Here is a 27,471-nt window from a genome sequence, read left to right on the forward strand (position 1 = left end):
GCCAGGCTCAGGGATCACAGTAATGCTAGATCTGGTATTACCATTAATCTGGGACATTCTGTTTTTATAAAAAAACACATTTTATTGGTTTTGAAACAGCAATACAGCCCTTGGATGCAAATACACAAGTAACACTAACATAGGCAAATCCTTGCGCTTATGACTCACCCAAACCCATCACCCACAAATGATCAGCAAATGCAACTTGTACCAGACATTCCACGTTTCAGCACTGAAATGGGGAATGTAATGCAGGAATTGGTGCTTCTGTGCCAATCCCTGCATGTTATTCTCAATTTTCTGTTGGAATTTCACCTGGGCATACTGTTTGCTTTCTGCGGATGAAATGCTTGGATGAAACAATCCTGACCTTGGGCTTTATCTCCTGATTCGGCCAGTAACCCCTGTTACTGGCCAAGTCAGGATTATCTGCAGCACATGATCGTCCACTTACTTCCCTATTTGGCAGAGGGAAGGGTGACCTGGGAGAGATGCTTCTCTGGGTATACAAACATGACTGCTGATGGTCAGTCAGTCTTTTAATTCAGTTGGGACAATCAATCCGATCCCTTGCCGGCAATTTCAGATACTCAGTTGCAATTGTCTCACAATACAATCTCTGTTAGAGCACACTCATGTACTTAAACCATTACTGACCATGAAGTCAGACAAAACAAGTGTTATTGATCTGCTGAGTGTTCAATAAGACTATATTATCAGACTGCATGAAGTCTTCCTAACTGTTGTAATTGACTACTGGGAGATTCCATGTGTCTCAGGATTCTTGCAAAATGGAGCATCTTTGAATTGTCGGGGTTTGCACTAGAAGCTGGACAGCAGCCCTTCTTGGGATGGTGTTTTAGAACAAACTCATTGGACAAGGGACAAGGATGAGAACAAAGGAAAGTGGCAGGGAAAATATGTATTTGTTACCTCTCCTCCCCTGTCCACATCACCCCCCAGTTGTGACATGTGAGTGCCGATTCTGCTAAATTAGTTCTTGTAATATCATTGCCACAGCCCCTCTACGGAACAAGTTTTAGGTATTTCACTGCACCATTAATTTACAAGTACAATCATTTGATATACAAATCCTGCTTGGGAAACACCTACATTTTAGCCTGAATGATTACATGTAAAAGCTTAGAATAATGCCCTAATTGGAAACTTGTGTAATTTTGAAGACTGTTGCCCTTCTGTCCCAGGATTAACTCTGCATACCTACTACAAGTGACTTTCCTCATCAACAACCCCTCCTTCCAGCACCTGTTTCGTGTCCCCTGGCTCTGGTTGGTTTATAGTGTCTTCCACATTACAGTTAGTTTCTGCAGCCGTGCCCCACAGTGGCCGTCTCTTCCCCTAGTACTAGCTCACTGCCCCTGCTCTCCACCCCATCCCCACAGTCCCTGAGAACCAGCCCCAGGACCAACCATCAATCCTTGGTTGCAGGCTCTTCCCCTAGTATCAGAGGTTGCCCCTGGCTAACCTTCATAGCTCGTGGTGTTCACACCATGAATGTGACTTTCCTTCACCATGCCCAGTTTTTCTGATTAGGATATTCCATACCAACTCCCCCTCTGACATTTAAAGCCTCCTTAACTGTTCCCAGCCCCACTCGCAACCCATGTACAGCCCCAGTGCTATCCTATGCCCCTTCAGCACTTCCCCAGACCTAGTAAAGGCCGCTGCCCCCGGATCACCTTCAAAGTCCACAGTGCCATCGCCATTGAGGTCAGCTTCCTTCACCACATCTTCTATCTCACTTGTGGTGAGCTTCTCCCCCAGCAGCCGCTGCATGGCTTGCTGCAGCTCATCCAGGGTGATCTCTCCATCCCCGTTGGCATCAAACTGGTGTGAGAGAAGATACAAGACTTATTATTAAGGAGAGAGAGATATCTGATCTAGGAGGTTGGAATCATCCCCCCCTCACCTCTTTAAAGGCATCCCGTAGCTCCCGCACACCAATCATTCCCGCTGTCTCTTCCAGCAATTTTGGGGTCATAAGATCCACAAAATCTTCAAAGTCCACGCGACCGCCCACTGAAAGAAATAAGGGCACAGCCTTGGTCAAAGCGTGACATATGTAATTATTTTATAGCACATCCAGTTTTCATGTAACAAGTAATATCTGTCCACATGATACCAATTGTCATTTGAAGCCCACTCTCTATACCCTGCCGCCAGACCCTGGCAAACCCCCTTTGTACTCTACTTGGATTTTGGACCTGACGTAAGGATGAACATTGGTAACCTACACAATTACTATACATGTTATTGTCTGCTTAGTGAAAATGGACCTCCTTGGAACATCGGCACCCTTGCCACAAGCGCTACAAAATGGCAGTTCACTCTTACAAAGATGGGTCTTGAGATGGTGCCTACAAGAGCAGGCCTATGCTTGAATAGATGGCTTCAGCACATGCTTCACGAATTACTGGGGAAGGTGTATGACTGCATTCTCTATCTTTAAAGTGAAAAGTAAATAGCTACTTTTTTTTTTTTTAGTATAACGCAAGCTTTATTCAGTCGTAAACCATCAATGCAAAAAACATTGTTCATATAATTACATACACAGTAAATTCCAATAAAATGAAATAAATAACAAGCAAAAAGAACATAGTTAATTATTAACAATAAAACCAATAAAATATGTCAATGCATATCCCAAAGCGTGCCTAATTGTAAACTACAACAGTTATAAAAAATTAATTTGTATATACCATGCAGCCTCAAGAAACTTACTAACTGCATGGATCAAAATAACAGAGGTATCGCTCTTTAAAATCCTAAGGGCTGTAGCGAATTGCCTAAAGCCCAACATCTGACAAACTGGACGAATCCACTTACGACGGGGAAGGGTGTACGCTGTACAGAAGAACATAAGATGTTCAACTGTTTCCAAAGCAGAATTACAGCATGGACATAATCTAAATATCGGCGATGGCCTCCGACTGTTAACAAAAGACAGTAGCGGTAAACACCCATAACGAAAGCGAACATACAAACAATTCCCCAAAATAATAGGGATGAGATCTAAAAAAGGCTCCAACTCAGGATACCATTTAAAACCAAGGAAAGCATTGGTCAATCGCCCATGTGATGAACGAAGGAGGTAATTGTTCCTAACATAGGTCCAATATACTTTTTTCCAAGACAATTTATGGGCCTTCTCTAAGTCCTGTGGGTTCTCCCAATAATTCCCAAGCCCAAGGATACTAAACCACTTAAAGACATACCTGAACAATGGAATTGATATTACATTGGATCTTCTTAAAAGGTCAAGAAGAGAATCCCTGTAAACAACAAGCTGGGGGGTCGTCCAATTTCTTACCCAGAAGAGTAGTGGCTTTAGGGCTATCATAGCAGAGATACGATTAAAACCAAGATCTAATAAAGTCGGGCTCGGGGTGCTACCTGAGCATGCAAGTAATGCTCTGGCAAAATTATTCTCAACCCACCTCTAATTTAAAAGTCTTACAAGAGCCCCACACTTCAGCGTCATAAATAGCGGCATTCTGTGCTTTAGCTAAATAAATCTTTATAGCCAGGGAAACGGCTTTTGTAGTTATGCTCTTATAAAAGCACAGAATAGCCCCGGATCTATGTTGAAGAAGGGACACACTCTTGTTAATCTGTTCTTCCCAGAGCAGTTTATTAGAGATCCTCACATCCAGGTAATCTATTGAGCTTATTTCCCCCAGAGGAGCACCAGCTAAAGTAATAGTACATCTCTTGACTGATCGAGGGCTAAGTACCAATAATTTGGTTTTACTAGCATTTAGTTCCAACCCGTGGTCAGTACAGAAGGTTGTGAACTTATCCACAAGGATATGGAGACCCATTGGGGTCTTGGAAATAAGGAGAGAATCATCTGCAAAAAGCAATACAGTGATCTTTTGCTCATTCAAAGAAGGGGCATCGTTTTTGCAAAGGGACACAGCTTGTACCACCTCATTTATATATAAAGTAAATAAGGTTGGTGCCAAAACACAACTTTGACGAACCCCCCGTTGAATAGCAATATGATCTGTCAATTCGCCCTGATTACCCCACCTCACCTGAGCGTATGTGCCCTCATGTAACCGTTGTAGGAGGTAAATTAAGTTCGTTGGAGTACCTATTTTATATAGAACATCCCATAATTTCCCTCTAAGGACCATATCAAGGTCCAGAAAAGCAACATACAATTTTTGTTTAGCAAGCGTTACATATTTCTAATGTAAAAGTGCCAACCTAAAAACCTGATCCATGGTGCTAATTTTGGGGCGAAAGCCTGCCTGAAGTGGAGACATCTCATAATGGGTATCAACCCAGTCTAAAAGCCTTCCCAAAAGTTGTTTGGCAAAATTCTTTTGAAGATTATCAATAAGGCTAATAGGTCTATAATTACCAGGAGAACTCACCACTCCCTTTTTTATAAATAGGAACTATTTCAGCCCCTTTCCACGTACTGGGTATTGAACCCCCACTGATATTGCATTACATATCATATTTATATAACTAGACCAAATCACTGGCTTAGACTTATATAGGTCCACCGGTATTTTGTCTGGGCCTGGGGCTTTGGAGGGTTTCAGGGAATTCATTGCGGCTAGAGTTTCCTCCAAAGTGAAAACAATATAATTATTCTGTTTGCACCCATCCATTCCCAGGTCACCAAGCGGTGAACTCACTGCAGCTAACTGATGGAAGTACAGGTTACAAGAGGAAGAATCACGTGGTATAGCATAAAGATTAGAAAAATGATCAAACCAACTCTCTGGTTGAATATGAGTACAAGTTATATTCTTGCCCTCTCTATCTGTCAGATAATACTTTCCAAAAAGACATGTTATTATTAAGTCTGGCAGCATTCAACAAGTTCTGCCAAGTTAAATCTTCCTGAATTTTCTTTGCCTGTGCTATAACTTTATAATAGGCTAGTCTGGCTGTTCTAATCGCCCCCTGAGAGCGGGACACAATGGAATGTTCCAATAAATGTTTGGCCTTTGAACAATCCTTATTAAACCATTCTCTGTTTTTTGGTAAGTGGTCAAGTGGTTTGATAGGAGTTCTTTTATAAAAAAGAAGTTTTGCAGCTTATGTATAAATATCTCATGGATGGTAAGGATTGAAATATTGGCAACCTCATTGTTTAAACATATAATATCAATATTATATGAATATTCTGGAAGAGGCCCAATTGAAATTATGGGTTTTGGAGTGTCTGGAAAGACTGATAAACTGTAATCCTAACAAACATGAACAGGACAACAATGGTGTTTATCAAGACGTGTTTATAAATGTTGTGAATGTTGTGTAGTTTACTGCTATGGTTCACAAATACCATTAGCAAGAGCAGCTGAACTCACCAAAGATGTGCGTGTTTTCAGAGATGTTTTATGGCATGGGCAAAGTGGGGGATTGGCCAGGGCCCCAAGTTGAACTTTCTCTCAATTTGATGTCTGCCTATTCAATTTCTCCGTCTAAACCTCTCTTCCTCACTCAGTCTGCCTTTACCACTCTGTATATCTATCCAGTGCCATCTTTAGGATTCTTGAGTCCCCAGGTAAGACATATTTGAACTGATTTTGTGTGATTATGTTTCTGAACGTTTAATGTATAATTCAGTAGTATCCAAGTTGTTCTGTACAAAGCCCCCAACATCCTTACAATCACACTCCCTTAAGTACTTTACTACTGTTTTTACAGAGTTTAAAAGAGGCCTATTTATAAGCCAGGGCTCTGCACAATTGCTGAATATATAACCGCACTACTCAATGGTACTTGGATCTAAACAGTTTTCGGCTGTGTAACTGCAGATTACATACAGTTAGGCTTCATTTCACAGTTAACATTTGGCATTTCTGTGTAGGCAGAAATTAGGGTACTTGTTTTTTACTTACATGTTTGTAGGGTGCATGGTAACCCAGTACGACATCATGGCATCAACAAACAACCCTTGGTGATGCACTTAGGATGTTCCTTGTGAAAAATGATTGTCTGTGCCATGTTCTAAAACAGTGCTTCAAAGTTGACAAGGTTGACTAAAAGAGCAGCAAGTTCATTAGCACCGATGCTGCCACTGTGCAAGTGCCCATGCAAAAGGCGAGAAGTTAGACTGCCAGGTTGGGTTTCAATCTTGAGAAGACTTAATAAATGCGTACATGGCCAGAGTATCTTCAACAAAATACAAGGATAAACTGTGAATCATACAAATGAGGGGTTTCCAGCCTTTTCTGTAATGAGACCTACTTCTGATCATTGAAAATCATTGTGGGATACTAAAGGCCAAGCAACTAGCACATCGTTACCAGACACCCCCACTCCCAGCTTCATTGACTTTAAGACCACTGTCCATAGAGCCAGATACTACGGTTTGAACAAAATACGCTCACAAAGGTCACTAAGAGCTACCTGGCACGTTCGTCAGTGACAGCGTGATCTGTGAGGTTGTATGAACTTGTGCGTTTGAATGGGATATGTGTATATGGGTGACTGAGGGTCTGTGCTGCATGTACTTGTGGCACAGAACATACCTTTCACCATAAGTGGCACATGTACAATACAAACATACAGCCAATTTTTAAATGGCAGAAATTTTAAATGCACAAAAATGTTCTGCAAGTATTTTCATAATATAGAATATTCTTTCTTTACTTTAAATTTCTCACGTTTAAAAAAAATGACAGTATTTTTCAGTTATAAATATGACACTGTGTCTACCAGCCAGTGGGAGCAAGATGCCTGCTGTGTGTAAATGCAACACTTTTAAATGGGAGAAAATTCAACTGAAGAATCGGTTTGGGTCAGTTCCCCTTTCATATGTGTGGTCAGGCCACCTTCCAGCCTGGCCTCCGTTTGCAAGGATGCTCTGCCCAGCAGGACAGTCTCCAAATGGAGTGCCCACCACAGAAGTACAAAGAGGTGACAGCAGGCTGAACCAAGTGAGAGACCAAAATGTGTGCCCCTTCAAAGGACTCCTTTCCCTAACAACTCATACTACAGGCTTCCCCTGTTCTCTCTACCATCAGCATAATAGCAGTTGCAGTAAGAGTCATTTACACTCAGCTTTTTCCTGGTTAAAGTAATTTCTTACCAATCAAAGACAGATGGTCAAGTTGGGATCATATCTTTCTGAAGAATCTATAGTTACATCTGGTGTTCCGCAGGGCCCTTATTTTGAGCCCTGTTCTATTCAATATCTATATGCCCCCCTTAATTCCTCTAAACTCTTCTTTCAGAATAGATATAATATCTTATGCGGATGATACTCAGGTGGTATTATCACTGGATAAATCTTCCTGGGATCAGAGCAGAATTTTAAAAACTGTTTAACATCCACTATCCATTGGATGCATTCCAACCATCTGCAGTGTAATAGATAATGCTTTTTGGCAAACCTAATGATTTTGTGCCCTCTCAATAGTGGCCCGATGCCACCCCGCTCAGCCAGCTACAGTGTAGCTTGTCAGAAACTTGGGGGTGAAATTTTATGTCTCATTGGCAGTTGCAGGGACTTGTTTCAATCTAATTAAATCCCTCAAGAAATTCTATGACCTCTTGCCCTCATCTGCCAGAAAAACGGTTGCCTGCGCACTTATCACCTCCAGGTTGGACTATTGTAATAGTTTGAACGCAGGCTCGTCCAGGCAAATCATATACAAACTACAAATGGTCCAACATGCAGCTGCCATAACAATTCTATAACTACATGTAGGATCATCTGCCTCTGCCATGTTAAAAACCTTGCACTGGTTGCCAGCCCATAAGAGAATTCTGTTTAAACTTCTTCTTATGAATTTCAGAGCTTTCACTACAGCTGGTCCCAAATTTCTTGTAGCCACATTTATCCACTGCATTCCCGGCGAATTCTTGAGATCGTCACAGGCAAAACTGCTTAAACCAGTTCCTTTCAAATTACAAACCATAGGAAGAAACTCTATCTGTTCTTGGCACCACAGCATGGTATGCCTTCCCAGATGTCTAAGGTTTATAAATGAGGAACTGACTTTCGGAAAACAGCTTAAAACTTGGATTTTTGATATCCCTGATACTCTGTGTTATTCCCTGATCCTATAAACATCTGGTATGTGACATCATCTTTCTCTTGTAACGGTTTTCTTTAGATTCACTGACGCACCAGTATGCTCCTCTGGGAGTGGAATTATGCTATATAAATAATGATAGAAATAGGAATATATGAGGAAGGACCCATTACTTCTAAGGAAAGCCTGTCTCCTCTTTCGCTCCCACCGTCTGGTGTTACCCTCTCATCCAACAAATATAGGCAATACATACATGCTGTCTGGAGGAAGCAACCTCTCCATCTTGTACTTTGATTCAGGCAGTGATTCAACAAGACCACAATCCATGAGACAGGCCTGTGTCATGACACACATGCATGATTTGTGTTTGCTCATGACTAAATAAAATCAGCACCAGGCATCAAGATATCAGTGCAGCTGGGATACTTCATCATGGGGTGCATGTCCCTCACCATCCGAGGGACTTTCCATCCCAAACCACTGCATGAACTTTGAGCGTGTAAGGTTGATGTAACCTGCCTGATCCAATAGATAATGTATAATTGAACATTTGATTTTTTTGAATGATTTGATCAGGTACAGTGGCAGCATATGTATAGCAATTGGCTTTCATAATCTCTTTTAAGCATGGAATCCGCAGATCTGTGTCTTGTCTAGTATTCATACAATGCACTAGATGTTGCATTCAGGATTCAGTCTCCCTGGGAGCAGCAGAATTAAAGATGAATAGGGCTGTAAGCATGCATTCATGCCTCACAGATGAAAGCCTATCAATATAATTCATTAACACTGTAGGCTGCCACTACCACTCTCCAAAAATAAAACTTGCAACAGGGACAGTAGTACCCCATCACTATGAGGGTGCGTTTGATGTGACCCTCTGGGATTAGGACTAGGTCTAGCATCTATCACTGTCAAAACACTCTGCACGTTTGCGACTTGAAAAATGCTTTTTGGGATGTACAAAGCCCAAACTGGGTTTTGGTAACTTGTTACCAAATCGCAGTTTGGGTTTTGCGATGCAGTATTATGAAGGGGCATGTCAAGGGTGTCCCTTCCTAATGCCGAATCCAAATGGTATGTATGATTGTTTTGCGAATGCGGTGGCAAAACAATTGCAGTTAGCACCAGTTTCAAACTGGTGCTAACCCATTCGTAAACGACCCCTTCCCTTTGTGAATGGCAGCGAAAATATTTTTTCAGAGCAGGCAGTGGTCCCATGGACCACTGCCTGCTCTGAAAAAATGAAAAGAAAACTTTTAATTTTTGTTTTTGAAATGCATCTCGTTTTCCTTTAAGGAAAACGGGCTGCATTTAAAAAAAAAACTGCTTTATTTAAAAGCAGTCACAGACATGGTTGTCTGCTGTCTCCAGCAGGCCCCCATCCCTGTGAGGGTGGCCATTCCCAATGGGGTCACAAATTGCGACCTACCTCATGAATATTCATGACTTAGGTCATTTGAAACCCCATTGGGAATCGCAAACAGTGTAAAGTACACTTTTGAACATCCCGTTTTGCGACTCACAAATTGCAAGTCTCTAAGACTCGCAGTTTGTGAGTCGCAAAACCAGTTCTTTGTACATGTGGCCCTAAGTTCAGCGCCACTTTACTTGCTTCCCTTAGTGCCCGCCTAATGCCACCATGTCTGCGCCATATTTAAAATACAGTGCACCATAGCAGTAGTTAGGGGACTAGCGTCAGAATTTTTTACTCAAGGCCGGAGCTTTGCAAGATTAGTGTCAAAAATGTTGACGCTAATCCTGCAAAGATTTTTGAGGCCCATTGTAATCAATGGTGTGCCTCCTTTTAACGCCTGCTCTAAGCAGGCATTAAAAGTGCTGAAAAAAATGAAGCAAAGAAATCTCTTAGATTTCTTTGCACCATTTCTTTGCCCCCCCCCTAACTGGGGGAGCTCCCTTTGCATACATTATGGCTGGCCAGGTATAATGTAGCACAAAGGGTTACAAAGAGGTGCAATGTATACATTGCACCACTTTGTAAATATATTGTGGTTTTTTGGCCTTCTAACGCCACATTAGCATTACAAATGATGCTAATGTGTCATTAGAATAGCACTATGGCCTTCTTAAATCTGGGCCTAAAGGGCATATTTACAAGCCCCTTGTGCTGATGTTGCATCTGTGCATTTGTGACACTCAATGGCGCAGAGTGCAGACCCATATCTTAGAAGCCACGCAAAGCCACTTTGCATGGCTTTTCATGGCCTCGTATATATGGTGTAAGGCAATGTAGCGCATGTTGCTCCATTGCCTTACACTGCATAAGGGAGGGGCGTTCCATGTGCATTGCTATGGGTTTTCCCACACAATACCCATAGGTTTCGATGCATTCCCAGATTTACAAGACTCTGTAAAACTGGGAATGCGTCAAAGCCCTAGGCCTCCGCAGGGGAGGCATAACAAGGCAAAACTGCCCCTTCCTACACAAAAACAATCCTGCCAACAAAGCAGGCACCCTTACACCATGTTGCGCCCGTTGAATGGACAGGAATGCACTGTATCTCATAAATATAGTGCATTCCTGCACCTTCAAATCGGTATACGGCAGCACAGCAGAAAGACACTGCCCTTTGTCAATATTTTGCTCCTAAGTCTATGTCCATGAACACACATGAGATTAGTGTGTAGCATGATCAAAATTAAAAAAAGAAACAGAATCACAGGAATGTAGTTAAGTAAAACTGTACTTAATGCAGGGGGCATTCAGTCCTAACAATTGTGCTGTCTGATTTGTTTCTTTGTGAAGACGCTGCCTTTAAGATGCTCTTCAGATTCTCCAAGGGATTTTACTGCCATTTCCCAGACAACACCTCCAGAGCGAGTGGATCCTCCTCTGTGTCTGAGACTTGTTCCCCTTGCATTGCCTTTTCCAAGTGCCCAGATAATTCTGCCTATTCACACTGTTCAAGTGGGTGCCACTCCAAAAAGATCACATTTACCTGATAGACACTGGTCACACTGTTCTTCATCAAAGAAACATTCTTGCAGAATTTTATATCATCGTCTTTCCAGCAGACATAAGTTGGAAGAAAAAATCATGCCACTGGATAAAGAAGGAGAAGATCACAATGCAAGCTCCATAACAACTGTACCCTCTTCATCATAGAGACTGAATGTGTGTTGTAGACCTTCAAGACACTTATTGTCTCTCCCCAATTGTGACAAAACATCACAAATTATTGAGCTTTCAGGTAAGCAAAGACAATTTCTAATACAAGGTCCTTCTGTTGAGATCCAGTTGGCCCAAATACTTTCTCTTGGTGTAAGGCAGCAGTGGCTGCAAATCTGTGAAGAATTTCTTCTACCATTATCTACAAGATTGACTGATAAAAGACTGTTCTCAACAGGCCTATTTTCATTTCATCCTGAGTGTGGATATGGTCCAGCACTTAGGACTGCAGCCAAGTCAATGCAATCTATTTCAATCTATTTGGTATCTATCTGATTCATTTGCTATCTAGAGACTGCATGGTATACTATTACTGAAAATATGGAAAAAAGAGAAGGGACACTTTTGCTAATGCATGAATTAGGAGGAAAATGTGCAGAATCGTACATGATCAGGGAAGAATACAGGCCTAGAATGCTCATGATGTCCAAATAGAGGGCTGTACTGCCATTTGATAAGTTTTGTTTTGACCAATGACTTTGTGTTTCACCACTGCGCATATTAGTTGCTCAATGTTCACATTGTATGTTTTGTTCAGTTTAGCCGCCTATGGGCTTTGACATTGCATTAGTCATTCTAGCCGCCTATTGGCTTTGACATTGCATGCCTATTGACTTTGACATGCTATTAGATATTCTGCCTATTGGCTTTGACATGATATCATATATTACATTTTGTATTCAGCTCCGCTGCCTATTGGCTTTGACATGATATCATATATTACATTTTGTATTCAGCTCCGCTGCCTATTGGCTTTGACATGATATCATATATTACATTTTATATTCAGCTCAGCTGCCTATTGGCTTGGACATGATATTATACTTTTCATTTTATATTCAGCTCAGCTGCCTATGGGCTTTGACATGATATTATACATTGCATTTTGTATTCAGCTCAGCTGCCTATTGGCTTTGACATGACACTAGACATTGCATTTGATATTTAGGTTAGCTGCCTATTGCCTTTAACATGACATTGCATTTGATATTTAGGTTAGCTGCCTATTGCCTTTAACGTGGAGTTAGACATTGCAGTTGAGAATCCAAGCTGTATTTTTCCAAGCTGTGTTTTTGCACAAGAGAACCAAGATGTTTTTCTCACAGTAGACTAGACCTGATAAGAGAGGGTACATGGGTGTTGTTTTTCTTCGCTTGAGCTTGGGAACAGGAGTAGTCTTGGAGACCTGGCCAGTCTCCAAAAGGCTTGCTCAGTTTCCCAGGTCTGAGAGGAGGGGGCACACCGTTGTAACAAATGTAACAGGCTGCAGAGAGTCAGATTCGAATCTGCCGGACCTCGTGCTGGAGCTTGGCGCCAGCTGCCAGCAATCCCGTGTGGGTAGATGAATCTCTTTCTCGCGGCTGACAGGGGGTCATCAGCTTGCAGACCTTAGAAAGATGAAGCTGTAAATAGTTTCCCACACGGTGAAGTATTTGTTTTGCTTTGCATTCAATATCTTATAAATATAACCTGCTGTGTATATTGCAAACTGATATATTTTGTTTGATTAACGCGGGCTTGAAAGCTACTAATTCGTCATTCATAAATATTGTGGTTGGGGAAGAATTAACAACAATAAAAGTCTTCTTTGACCTCAGAAGTGCATTTCTGTTGTGTTATGTTAGTGCTTAAAAACTAGCTAAGAGGAAAGCACTACAATTGGTACCAGAAGTGGGGTCGATCATTAAGAGTTGATTAAGGGGTATTGACGAATTAGTAGATTTCTAAGTGCACACTTTAAAAGTGTAATTGTTTCTGTTGTTTGGAGAATTACAGAAATTGTTTTTTTGTTTGGAGAATCACAGTAGCACGGCAGACCATGTCTGGGAATGCATGTGTTGTTAAACTGCCCGATGGTGCTAAGAAAAACTGTGAGTTGTTTTCTGTTTGGAGAATCACAGAAGCACGGCAGACCATGTCTGAGAATGCATGTGTTGTTAAACTGCCCGATGGTGCTAAGAAAAACTGTGAATTGTTTTCTGTTTGGGGAATTACAGAAGCACGGCAGACCATGTTTGAAAATGCATGTGTAGCTAAAATGCCTGATAGTGTTTTGAGAAATAATTTCTGTTGTACATATGTAGAAAAAGTGTCTTTTGGAAGTAATGATGACAGAAAGGTCTGGATACCTTTATCTGCTTATAGAGAAATGCAGGAGAAATGTAGGAAGTTGGAACATGAAAATAGGAATTTACTTGAGCAAATTAGCCAGGATACAATAATTCAAAATAAGACTGAAAGTTATAAAACTGCTGTTGTAGAAGAATCTTTCTTTTCCCATTCCAGTAATGAGGGGGTTAAGACAGCTCCGAGCTGCACTGAGTTTTCGTGTGAGCCAGGGTTTTTGGCAGCCAAAATGCATTCCTTAACTGAGAACATGGACGAGAGAGACCAGAATGTGATTTACGAGTTACCGTTGCAAAATGCACAAGTAAAACGAAAGAGTTTCATTAGCTTGTTTGATTTTTGGAAAAAGAATAGCCCTCATTTGAGTGAAATCCTAACACTTTTGTATATGGTCACTGTGAAAAATAATATGCAGCTGCGCGCTTGTGATTTGGCAAATGAAATAATGCAGACTTTAGGTTTCTGCGCAGTGCAAGAAGAAAAAACTGATGTACATGTAACTCAAGAACAAGGGAAGAAAATAGTGCCCCTAGCTAGAATCATACATTGGATCTGGTACTTGCAAGACAGGGCTAGAGTACCACAGGTAAAAGAGTTACCAATGAAGTTGAATGCACCATTTGAATTCGTGTCCACTGAAGATAAAAAGCATGTTTGTTTTACTAATGATTCATTGACTGAAATGTTGTTTTCTGGCACCGTAGAAGGAACAGCGTTGTATAATGTGTGTCAGATTTTAAAGCAAGAGCTACGTGAGATGTGTCATTTTTACGCTGATTTTTGGTTCTTTGCTAATGTTTTAGCTATTTGTTTTTTCACATGGCTTGTACCTAACTGGTTCAATTACCTTGCAGATGTTAATGAGAAAAATTCAGAGAGAGAAGTGTACACCCAGAATTCTGCCTTAGTGGGGATGGCTAAGTGGGTGCCCCAGAAATGTGAACAGCTGAGAGAAAAAGCCACTTACAGGTGGGCAGAAATGAGAGAGATGCACATTCCCCTAGTTTTGATAAAAACTGTGCAGCACGCACAAAAGCAATCTGTCATGCAAGCAGTCACAGAGCAGTTGGGGAGAGGAAAGTTACCAGGACAGGAATGGCAAAGTGATCAGGTTTTAGGGAGAGTGATTGCTGCAGATTACCAAGGAAAAATCGAAATTATGCTGATACCTAGAAAAGAATCTGATTCATTCATACAAATTGGAGACAGAATGGCCCAACTTGACAAAAATGCAGTGAATGGAGGTTTGGTAAAGAATGAGTCTGCCCCAGCCCTTCTGACAGTGCAAGAAAAGGGAAGCTGTGGTGCAGCAGATAAAAACCTCAGTGCTGGTGTGTGGGCTGAAGCCCCAAGTGACCCTCCAGAACCTGCAGAGAATATAACAAAGGGCCCCAAAAACGTCCTGCTGATTATAAAACAGGGAAAGAAAGAGGAAGGGTGCAGTTTAAATGAAAAATGTTGTTTGCAAGAAAAGTCATACTTGTTTCTTTTGCAGATCCTACCACGTTTCGCCACTGTCCCTGAGTGTGCTGTGTGGTCCCCCTTCCGGTGTGTGCGTGTGGGGTCGGGGAAGGGACCGAACCCCCAACCTGAACCTGGCTGAGTAAAGTGCCAGCACCATGGATCCATTTTGCGCAAACTGCGCCTTCAGTTCAAGTTCAACTTGTTTGATTGCATTCTTCCACTGGAACTAAGCTGTGTTTTTTTTTTTTTCCCTTCTCATATGGAACTCCGACTTTTGCTTACCTTCCAGAAAACCTTTCAGGTGGACCGTGCACCTTTACATGAGCAGAACTCATGCCACATCAAATTGCTAACACTGTTGAATTAGAGACTCATTCAGAGTATAAAAATTGCCCAGTCTTTTCTATGTAGATGTATCTGATGTGAAAGGTTATGAAATCAATGTGTTAATTCACTTCTATTGCTTTACAGGGATTGCTTTGATCATTCAAATCTGACTTGCTGATAATGTTTTTTTTTGTGCTGATGTTTTTTGTTTTTTGTTTTTGTTTGAAACAAGAGATATGTGAAACAAAAATTCATTGGTCAAAGGGCGGAATGTACTGCCATTTGATAAGTTTTGTTTTGACCAATGACTTTGTGTTTCACCACTGCGCATATTAGTTGCTCAATGTTCACATTGTATGTTTTGTTCAGTTTAGCCGCCTATGGGCTTTGACATTGCATTAGTCATTCTAGCCGCCTATTGGCTTTGACATTGCATGCCTATTGACTTTGACATGCTATTAGATATTCTGCCTATTGGCTTTGACATGATATCATATATTACATTTTGTATTCAGCTCCGCTGCCTATTGGCTTTGACATGATATCATATATTACATTTTGTATTCAGCTCCGCTGCCTATTGGCTTTGACATGATATCATATATTACATTTTATATTCAGCTCAGCTGCCTATTGGCTTTGACATGATATTATACATTGCATTTTATATTCAGCTCAGCTGCCTATGGGCTTTGACATGATATTATACATTGCATTTTGTATTCAGCTCAGCTGCCTATTGGCTTTGACATGACACTAGACATTGCATTTGATATTTAGGTTAGCTGCCTATTGCCTTTAACATGACATTGCATTTGATATTTAGGTTAGCTGCCTATTGCCTTTAACGTGGAGTTAGACATTGCAGTTGAGAATCCAAGCTGTATTTTTCCAAGCTGTGTTTTTGCACAAGAGAACCAAGATGTTTTTCTCACAGTAGACTAGACCTGATAAGAGAGGGTACATGGGTGTTGTTTTTCTTCGCTTGAGCTTGGGAACAGGAGTAGTCTTGGAGACCTGGCCAGTCTCCAAAAGGCTTGCTCAGTTTCCCAGGTCTGAGAGGAGGGGGCACACCGTTGTAACAAATGTAACAGGCTGCAGAGAGTCAGATTCGAATCTGCCGGACCTCGTGCTGGAGCTTGGCGCCAGCTGCCAGCAATCCCGTGTGGGTAGATGAATCTCTTTCTCGCGGCTGACAGGGGGTCATCAGCTTGCAGACCTTAGAAAGATGAAGCTGTAAATAGTTTCCCACACGGTGAAGTATTTGTTTTGCTTTGCATTCAATATCTTATAAATATAACCTGCTGTGTATATTGCAAACTGATATATTTTGTTTGATTAACGCGGGCTTGAAAGCTACTAATTCGTCCTTCATAAATATTGTGGTTGGGGAAGAATTAACAACAATAAAAGTCTTCTTTGACCTCAGAAGTGCATTTCTGTTGTGTTATGTTAGTGCTTAAAAACTAGCTAAGAGGAAAGCACTACAAGGGCCCAGGATAGGATGCATGGAAGCAAGGACGGGGGCAAGCAGAAACATGTATTTCTAATGCAGCTGGAAGTAGAAGGCCACAGAAAGCTTGAGTCATAACTTGATAACAAACGCACAGGGAGGGAGCACATTCCGATCCACATTCACAAGGGAAAGGGTACACCATGGTTTTGGAAAGGGAACACAATAACCTTTGATGCTTGAAGGCCAGCAGCTGCACAAGGGAGGACAGACAGAAATGTTTCCAAGCATGGAGCTAGCTGAGGAAGAACATACTGATAGGACTCAGACCGTGAGATCAAAAGGCTACTGCGGTTTATTAACAAATGTGTTCATGACAGATGTGTAACCTACGCTTTTCTGTAAGTGCGTAATTAGATGCTTTCTCAAGGAGAAATGTGGCTTTGTGCTAACATACGTAGAGATAACAATGTACCAAGCATGCGCTTAGATCAAAATGCATGACGAGTAATAAGACGCATTCAAAGCACCTAAAAAGTATAAAAGAAGGTGTTTGTACTGACAGAGTTGAGTGCGGTATCAGTCACAGAGCTGTGCTGCCCTCCCGCCCATTATTCATAAATGCTTGTATTATTTGCCAAACAGAGTTGTGTCGTTCTTTCATTTCCTGACCCTAAAACAATACCCAAAGCTCAAAAGCAATTTCTTGACTGCCTTCTATTCACCTGGAATGTCTGAATGTACAGAAGCCAAAGTATCCAAGAGCCGGAGAAATCTTCTAGATCTGATTGCCTCATGCATCTTTCCCATGAGATCTATCCAACAGTGTATTGAAAAACCAGTAGTCTCTGTTGTCACACAAGTGGAAGGATAAGGTGAAGCTTACTCTGGCAGCTATCCAGTCATTCCCTTGGTGGTGCAATCCGGAGAATCTTTTGACTTGAGTTCCTTTCCATCAGAATGTTCCCATCCAAATAACAGTGACAGATGCTTCTGGAAAAGAAGGGGTGCCCATATTTATTTATCATCTCCAGATTCAAGGCACATGGTCCCAGAAGAAAATGGCCTACCACATCACCCATCAGGAGCTCAGAGCAGTACATCTCACTCTTAGGTCCTTGCGCTCAGTTTTCAATATAAGCTCCCTCTTTGTTCAAGTAGACAACACAGTAACAATGTACTACTTTGACAGTCAAGAAGGCATCAGGCCGATGATTCTATTTCTGGAGAGGCAGACAATTTGGAAGTGGCTACTGGCCAGGGGTTTCCATATTGTCCCAGTTCACCTCCCAGAACAGCAAAATGTTGATGTGGACGCTCTCAACAGATTTTTTCAGGAGAATCATAAATGGGTCTTAGATGGCAAAATCTTAGGAGATATCTTCTTTTCACATGGGTTTACCAGATTTAGATCTCTTTGCAAAAGCCTCAAACAAAAAATTCCCTGACTTTGCCTGTAGGTACTACCAACTAGGTTCGAAGGGGAGTACCCAAAAGAAAACCTTAACACTGATTCATATGAACACCGTATGCACTATTTTCTCTTCGTCACGGAGTGAAGCATTTGTAACGCACCTGGTAGACGCCTGAGTGAGATTAAGGCTGTTTATGCCCCAGTAAAGTCCTGCGAATAGGATGCCTACAGATAGGTGGTAATAATCCATGTTCGTTTTACTCAGGCCCTGTTACTGGGGAGCTTGCATGTATTGTGCACTTGTAATCACTTGGCAACAGTCTGCTTAATGTAAGCCATTCATCTTTCAATTTACGGCTCCTGTTTCAATGACCGTGCTCACACAAGTTGGCGAATCGTTTTGGATCTGCGTTGTGCACTTTGTACTTGCTCCTTTTCCATATTGCTATGCTATCTTAATTGTTAGACATCCTGTGCTCCTTCAGGCACTATTTACGTCAATCCCTCTTTTTAGAATCTAACACTTGCCGAGGTACCCAGCTGGTTCACTGTTTGAGCAAATTAAACTTACTGATTTGGCAACAGGTCGGGTGTTTTATTTCCTTTATTTAAAATGTATTAATGCTATTTTTTAAGAAGTCATGTGTATACTATTTTTTCATATTTTAGATTGCTGTGGTTTAAGAGATTGGTTGAAAGAATCTGCCAAATAACTCAATAAATTCGTGCTTGGCTGGGTGAGCGGGTGGTCTCAGGGAATGTGAGGTCCCACAATATCAAGACATTAAAGAGTGACATTTAATGACGGGGATGCAACAACAGATTGCATGACAATTTGTAATAGGAAGATGAATCTCCCCGAACATTATTGTCATTGTGTAATGGGGCTTCCCTCCAACGGAAAACAGTGTCCTGCACAGTAATTTTTGATCAGTGTTTGGATCAAAACAAGCGCCCCCATCACACCCTGGTAAAAGGTAACCTTTGGAAGAAAAACCCATTTTGTCTAAAAAGTGAAAAATGTGGACACCATATACACCTCTGACTTTCAATATACCCCACCTTTGGACTATTGCATTTCAGGGACTGATCAACAATGAAATAGGATACTTCACTGCCCCTAATGTCCTCCGTCTAAATTAAATGTGAAGTACTCTTGCCTTGATTTGTATTTCTCACAATTCCTTGTCAAGCCCCTTCCCTTGTTTTACTTTCCTTTGTTGAGTTATCTGTCTCGGCCTTTTCAAAGTTCTGTTTTTGCTGTCATCGTTTGTTTCCGTTTCCTCTTGTGCTTTGACTCTTGTGTTATGCTGTATCACAAATGCTAATCTACTAACGTGCTGAAATACAAATGTCATTGAAAATTAAACTGATCTGTGTTTAAATTAGATTTCTCTTACCTATTACATTTTTAGCAGCTTGAGATATGAAATATGTTGCGCCTGAGTTCTGCTGAAGTGCATTCTAAATACCTTACCATTTCTGCTTGAAATTGCATCCCATTAACAGATGTCAAGGTCCTTGCTCTCCAGCTGCCTCTTAGGAGGGCTGCCCACACAGATCCAAAGGTCGAAGGGCAGCGACACCTGAGACCTTACGAGAGGGGGCTCTATGAATGATTAGAATATGCTGCAGAGCCCTTCCTCGTTCAGAAGTCAGCCAGATCGAGTGGAGCCACTCTCTGCAGTTGGCATGTACCCAGTGATCGCTCAGAGGAATCACTTGGCTGCGAAGTTGAATTTGGGAGTCAAAGATGAAGCTGGGCGGCAGGGAAGAGCTCTACAGAGAAGTGACAGAAACTCACCATGTTGGATTGTTGGTGCCTGGAACATTCGGATATTTTAATAGTTATTGATAAACCTATTATTGTTTTAGTAATGGCTATATCTTGCCACCAACTACTGATTGATTTGTTCTTTAAAATACAAGGCTAGACCCACTTCGTATGAGAGAATCTGCATGAATCCGAAGAGAAGAAAATGCTTACCCTCCTGTGGCACTAAAGAAAGGAACGCCTGTCTGTCGACTTCACTTCAGATCACTCTCCTGCTGTGCCTGAACATCTCATTTTAGCACTTTTCTTCAGGATCAGTGTCATCTGTTCCCCCCAGTCATTTGAGGCTAAATGGGGCAATGTCTTGGCTGTGAAGCCTACTGGACTTCTACCTTGAGGTTGAATACTGAAAAAAAAAACGAAGACCAAAGAAACGGATGCATGCCTGAAAAAAATCCAGTGGACCGGATGGAACTCGACATTTCCCTCCATTACAGCCCATTCATTTCTTGCAACTACTGCACCTAGGAAACGTGGGCTGAAGGGCGTATGGGAAGCAGGTCTGGAATATTTCAGAACTTTTCTTGAGGGTCGCATTACTTTCATAATGTGCAAAAACATCAGACTTTTAGAAGTGGGGCAACAGCCATACCTACCCAGTTTTGCCACACTTGTTTAAGGGGATAAGGAACCCGATGTACAAAGCCTTTTAGCTGTCGCTAACAGTCCGATTCACAAAATCGGGCTGTTTACTACCACTAAAAGCCTTTTTGATATGTACCAAGGCAAAATTGTGATTCCATCATAGTATGGGTTGTGTTTATGGCGTCCCTTCCTAATACTGAATCGCAGTGATATGTTTGAATGTTTAGTGACATGAGGTCGCAAAACATTAGCAGGTTATCACCAATTTCAAATTGGTGGTAACTTATTTGCAAATGAGAAGGGGTCCCCAAGGGACCCTGGGGGCCCCTTCTCCTTTGTGAATGTCTGTAGAAGCATTTTAAGAGCAGGCAGTGTCCCCATGGACAACTGCCTAGTCTTAAAAAAGAAAAGAAAACTTCATTTTCTTTTCCTTTAAGGAGAACGGGCTGCATTTAAAAAAAAAAAGATTACTTTATTGAAAAGCAATTACAGACAAAGTGGTATGCTGACCCTCGCAGGCCACTATTCCTGTGGTAGTCCTCAGTATGAGTGCAGTTCCAAGGTGCACAGTCAACACAGTGCTTCAATGAAGCTCAAATGGTTATCCCAGCAGGCTTTGTTTTTTTTCTTTTAAACTTTAATTCTTTATTTAAATATCAATTTGTTCATTTGATCAACGAGGCAATCCTTTTGATTAAATATTAGAAGTTTGTATGGAAAATTTACTTCCTTCTTCAGTGAATGATCCTCTATCTCGGGATCAGAAATGCATTTTTACAGACAGTGTATTTGTTCCATTTTTTATAATGACCCAATTCATTTCGGACCTGCTTGGTCCTTCGTCGGTGGGACAATCTTCATAAAAAATGATTGCATCCTTGGAAAAAATATAATCATAAAAATGAATGCATCATTGATCAAATAGATATTAAATAACAAATGAAATTTTGAAAGAAACAATTACAAGTGTACTAGGATGATCATTTGAGCTTCATTGTAGCATTGATTGACTGTACACCATGGGACTGCAGGCATATTGAGGACAGCTAGATCTTGGTTTACATTGGGTGCCTAGGGACAGAGGACAACCCAAGCTAGCTAGTCTACAGGACATAAAATATTGATAACATTGGTTTAAACAGTAGGAGTGCATCGAGGAACTCTCACTATGATATGGGAATATGCCATATGCATATTTCCCTAGGTTTAGGAGTGAGTAAATCTTTAAGATAGTTAAAAGACTAATAATATCAGCAACACATCCCTATAAGAGTGAATGTATTCTTTTATGGTGGGAACTATTTTCATGGATAGGCTCTATTTTTTAAGAGATAATATTTTTTGATAGTAGCTCTGGCCTGTTCAGACCAGTGAATTGAAGCAATACACCTGGTAAGCTGAAGATATAATCGTTTTAATTTTACAACTTGGCCTAGCCAAGAGAAAAGGGAGCACTGATCATTTAAAGTAAACTCTTGTAACAACCGCAGGAGCTTTAAAAGGACAGAATTCAAGAAAGGAGGTGTAACCTCTTGCTCCGACTCACGCCTAGAACGAAAAATGAACCCCAGTCTATGGTTTCATCTAGGAAATTCACTGAGTATTCATCTTTGTAAATACAGAGAAGTAATGGACTACCAGTAGCTGACCTATCGACCCTCCATCCATGTGGTCCATTGATGCATTTGAACTTAACTCCATAACCAAGCACAGAAGTCACAATTATAACTGAGACAACCAATTATTTGTTTATTTGATGTGGGGTCACAAGGTATATATGTCTAGAGATTATGCAGCCCAGCCAGAAACCAGGTGTTTATTTCAAGAATACGACCTTCAGCTACCTCTAACCATTTACAACTATTTTTTCTTGAAGTCTCCCTACAGCAACGTTCCATTTCTCATTCTCCCTGCACGGTTCCAAAACCACTTCTAGAATGTAATTTCTCCAACCGTTCTTTCTGACACAACCACACAAGTTACTCCTTGCAACCTCCTTTTCCTCAAGGGATACAATAGATGATACATCTGTCACCGAGTAGGGAGTTATCGTATATACACAAATCAGCTTTCTTAACTATTCCTTCCACAGACGTCCATTAGCTAAGGACAACATTATGGGGGTCATTACAACATTGGCGGTATAAGGCGCTTACCGCCGTGCTGAAGACCGCCAATACACCGCTGCGGTAGACCGCCACAGCTATTATGAAACACATCTCGGAATCTGCCAAAATTCAGACACCCACACAACACCACCACACCAAAGGTCAGCGATAAACATGCAGAAACAAATCCTCCACCTCCACGGCAACAGAAACACGCCCATGCTATTACGACCCACGAATCCACGCTGCGGTCTTTCAACCGCGGTATTCCATTGGCGGTACACACCGCCGTGCTCAAAATACACACACAGCTCCAAAACACCGCCACATTGGACAATTCCAAATACACACACCTAAGACACATACACACACCAATCCCACACACCCAACACAATATAAAATACACACCCACATCACCCACAAACCCCTACAACCAAAAATTCTGAGAGAAGGCGAGAGATAGAGCACAGCTATTGACAACCCCATCACACCGAGGCACACAACACCATCACCCACACAACATCCACGCACAAAACACCACATACCACTACACTCACCACACTCATCAACACATACACCACCCCACACATCACACACACCACCCCATGTCACGCCAAAGACACCCCCGCTTCTCCGAGGAGGAGCTCAGGGTCATGGTGGAGGAAATCCTACGGGTAGAGCCACAGCTATTTGGCTCACAGGTACAGCACACATCAATAGCCAGGAAGATGGAGCTATGACGAAGAATAGTGAACAGGGTGAATGCCGTGGGACAGCACCCAAGAAATAGGGAGGACATCAGGAAGAGGTGGAACGACCTACGGGGTAAGGTGCGTTCCACGGTCTCCAGGCACAACATTGTGGTACAGCGGACTGGCGGCGGACCCCCACCTCCTCCCCCACAACTAACAACATGGGAGGAGCAAGTCTTGACCATCATGCATCCTGAGGGCCTCGGAGGAGTCGGTGGAGGATGGGACACTGGAAAGTCAAATCTTAACTATCACATCCCCCACCCTACCTGCATGCTATCACACACCCCCACCCTCACACCCTCCCCTATCACCCCAAATCCTCACTAATCTACCCATGACACCAACCACCCATCCCAACACCAAGCCCTGCATGACACAACTAAGCATGCACACCCCTCACCAAAGCATGCTCACTGCACATACCCAGAACACCCCCCCAACCATCATCACACAAGCCCCCCACACAGGAATGCCTGCACTGTGGTTCACGCACACCCACCCATTGCACACCATGAAACACACACATGCAATAATCATGTTCTTATACCCCTGCAGGAACCCGAAGGAACGTCACCACACCAGAGGGTCCAGACAACACCACTCCACCCCCAGAAGAGGCCCACAGTGACGACAGCAGCTCTGCCCCACTGGATCTTGATGACCAGCCCGGACCATCGTGGGCCTCAGGACAGTCGGTTCCCCTTGCCCAGCCACAGCCCAACACCGAGCTTCCACCCTCTGGTAACACCAGCACAGCCCCCATCCAGCGGGCCCAAACCTCCCTACCCAGGACAGGTCAATCAGTGGTGTGTCCACCACTACAGGGCACCCAGGCTAACCCAACACCCCAACAACAACAGGGACCTGGGGGCAGTGGTAGTGGGCACACGGTCCAGGGGACGGAGGCACAGGAACATAGGGGAACTGGGAGGGCTGCTGTGCGACAGAGGGAGGACAGGCCAAGGGAACCAACTCTCTACGAGGCCCTATCCTCCATCATGGGAGCATACCACCACTCCCAGGAGACGATGGCAACGGTCCTGGACAAGTTGCAGGAGACCCTGCGTCTGCAGGAGGAGCAGTATTTGGGGTTCAGGGAGGAGCTCAGGACCATCGGCTCCGCCCTGGGCACCATCGTAGGGGTGCTGACGGACATTCAAAAGACCTTGAGGGACACTGTGGCACTCCAAGGGGCCCCTGACACTAGCCACGACGATGAACTGCCCTCCACCTCCGCCGGCGCTAGTGGACAGGACACCCCGCCACAGGACCACCACACCAGCACCCCATCCCCTGCAGACGGACAACCACCACGCAAGCGGTCTCTGAGACCCAGGAACAGGACAGAGCAAGATGGCAAGACCCCCGCCAGGAAATGAGACCACCCTGATTGTCCTCCCACTGTCCCACTTTGTCACCCTGTCCATACTTGAACTGCCCCAGCTCCACTTCCAATGCCCAGATGGCCAGTGCACCTGTGAGACTAATAGACTGGACTCTGCCATGGACATTCCTCCACCATCCCCCATCACCAGTTTACAAACCCCCTTCATTTTTTGAGCTCTTAAATAAACACCCTTGAAACACAAAAAAATCTGGAGTCAGTCTATGATTTGGAACTTTGTATTATCAATTACATTGTCATAATGGGTTACACATTGTAAGGCCAACATACCAATGTCACACATCACAAGCCCTTCAAGGATGCAAGCAGTTGACACGTAGGTTACCACACTTGTGAAACTGAAATGGAAGGGTACAACTCAATTAACAAATAGTGAGTGAAATGTAGGTACAGGATAGAGGTAGACGTGTGAAAGTTAATGTAATGTTAAACCAGAAAATGTTCTCACCTGTGTGTCACTGGAAATATTGCTGTATGACTGAATCCCTGTTGTCGTTTTCTTCTTCCTCAGCTTCATCCTCATCACTGTCCACAGGCTCCACAGGCTCCACAGCTGCCACAACACCGTCATCTGGATCATCCTCCTGCAGAAAAGGCACCTGGCATCGCAATGCCAAATTATGGCGCATTGAGCAGGCGACAATGATGTCGCACACCTTCTTCGGTGAGTAGAATAGGGATCCACCTGTCATATGGAGGCACCTGAACCTGGCCTTAAGAAGGCCGAAGGTGCGTTCGATTACCCTCCTAGTCCGCCCATGGGCCTCAATGTACCGTTCCTCTGCCCTGGTCCTGGGATTCCTCACTGGGGTCAATAGCCAGGAAAGGTTGGGGTAACCGGAGTCCCCCAATAGCCATACACGGTGCCTCTGGAGTTGACCCATCATATCAGGGATGCTGTTATTCCGCAGGATGTAGGCGTCATGCCCAGAGCCAGGGAACATTGCATTAACCTGCGAGATGTACTGGTCTGCCAAACAGACCATCTGGACATTCATCAAATGATAACTCTTCCTGTTCCTGTATACCTGTTCACTCCTGTGGGGGGGGACCAGAGCTACATGGGTCCCATCAATGGCACCTATGACGTTGGGGATATGTCCAAGGGCATAGAAGAAGAAAACTTTTATTCGGTATGAAAAAGTTCATCCATTACAGCAAATAATCACCAATACATTATTAATATACCAATAAAACCATATATGATAAAAACACCCATCATAGATATGAACATATAAAAACCACATTCATAAAAAAACAATAAAATAGAAGAACTCATTCTAAAAACTCTACATTATTACGCCAGGTGATAGCTCCCTTCAAGAATGATCCCAGGCCCTTCCATACCAATATATCTGAGGCCATTTGTAACCACAGAAAAGCAGGACGATATTGCACGAAACCCTTGGGCCTTAGGAGAGGTAATAAAAAACGTGTTCTAAACGGTGCATAAAAAACACAAAACAATGTAAAATGGAGCAAGGTCTGATGGGACACCCCGTCGCAGGGGCAAAGTCTAATACATTTGTCCCCATACTGACCTAGCGGGATACACAAATTACTCCTAATGCTTCCCAGGCGGAATCGAGTTATGAGAGACCTTTCCCTCACGTCCTTTATTTCTAAAAGATAGCGCTCAGGGCCCACCCACATCTTTAACATGATGTAGTCCCTGATTGATTTTTTCCCTAAAGCCTCCCCCTCCCTTTTGGAGGCCTGTATTCTCAGAAAATTGTCCTTAACCCATTTCTTGTCATGGCGAGTCAGACCCTCGGGATAATCAAACAATTCAGGCCGCACCAGGTCATGAGCCATCTTCCTTATGTGCATCAGCCAGGGCATATTCTTTGCATTGTTGCAAGCCAAAAAATCCCTTAGGATTTCCCTATTAAGAGCAGCATGTTCGTTACTCCAGATTGAGATCCATAGCAGAAGGGGAGCCAACTGGATAGTATCCTGCACAAACTCAAGCTCCAGTTCCAGGTGAAGGCAAAAACCAGGGATGTTTTGTCCAACTCCCAGGAGCCTTCTACAAAAGCGATTTTCTTCCACCGTAAGAGCTCGAGTATCCGTATTCCCCCAAAGTGCCGTGCCATACAGCAGGACAGGAAGGCATTTCCGCCTATAGATTTCAAGTAGGGGCTTGATAGGTCTACTACCTACCCTTACAGCAAAGTCAAAAGCCGCACCAACTGTTGCATGGAAGAGCACAACCCTTCTGGCAATACAGAGTTTCCAGGATCCTTTCTCATCAAAAATGACCCCTAAGTATGGGAACTCATGGACCCTGCTAATAACTTGATCCTCCACCCAAAGCTCCACCACCCTGCTCAGGGGTCTTCCACAAACCATAAAATGTGATTTCTTAAAATTGACCTCTAAACCCAAAGCTGACATAAAAGTGACATAAGCTCTAACTATTTCCCGGAGACCATTCATCGTGCGGGCCAGGAGGACTGCGTCATCCGCGTACGTCAGCACAGGGATATCAATACCCTTCACCTTTGGGACATCCCTACAGTGTTTCATCAGAAAATCAGACAGTCCATTTGTATATAGAAGGAACAAAGTAGGAGCCAGGACACACCCCTGACGCACACCTCTTGAAAGTTTAAAAGCCTCTGAGCATTCCCCATTAGGCCCTACCCTTACATTTGCAACTGTCCCAGAGTGGAGATATCGGAGCAGCTCTACAATATTAGGATCCAGACCTAAATGATTTAGCCTCTCCCATAAAATAGACTGGTTCACTTTATCAAAGGCACAACTAAGGTCCATAAAA

At 42.8% G+C, this 27,471-nt stretch overlaps 1 protein-coding gene across 4 annotated transcripts in view; it reads right to left on the reverse strand.

Annotated features, from left to right (window-relative positions):
- LOC138304159 (calcium-binding protein 5) overlaps positions 1-27,471 on the reverse strand; it is a 332,696-nt gene that overhangs the window by 17,610 nt on the left and 287,615 nt on the right. For all 4 annotated transcript variants that reach the window (XM_069243975.1, XM_069243974.1, XM_069243976.1 and 1 more), the window contains 2 exons: positions 1,931-2,040; positions 1,701-1,848 (listed from right to left, as the gene is read on the reverse strand). In XM_069243975.1, the coding sequence (XP_069100076.1) occupies positions 1,701-1,848; positions 1,931-2,040 (258 nt within the window). The remainder of the gene's footprint in view (positions 1-1,700; positions 1,849-1,930; positions 2,041-27,471) is intronic.

This window comes from Pleurodeles waltl, chromosome 7 (assembly GCF_031143425.1).
Source record: "Pleurodeles waltl isolate 20211129_DDA chromosome 7, aPleWal1.hap1.20221129, whole genome shotgun sequence".
Lineage (NCBI taxonomy): Eukaryota > Metazoa > Chordata > Amphibia > Caudata > Salamandridae > Pleurodeles > Pleurodeles waltl.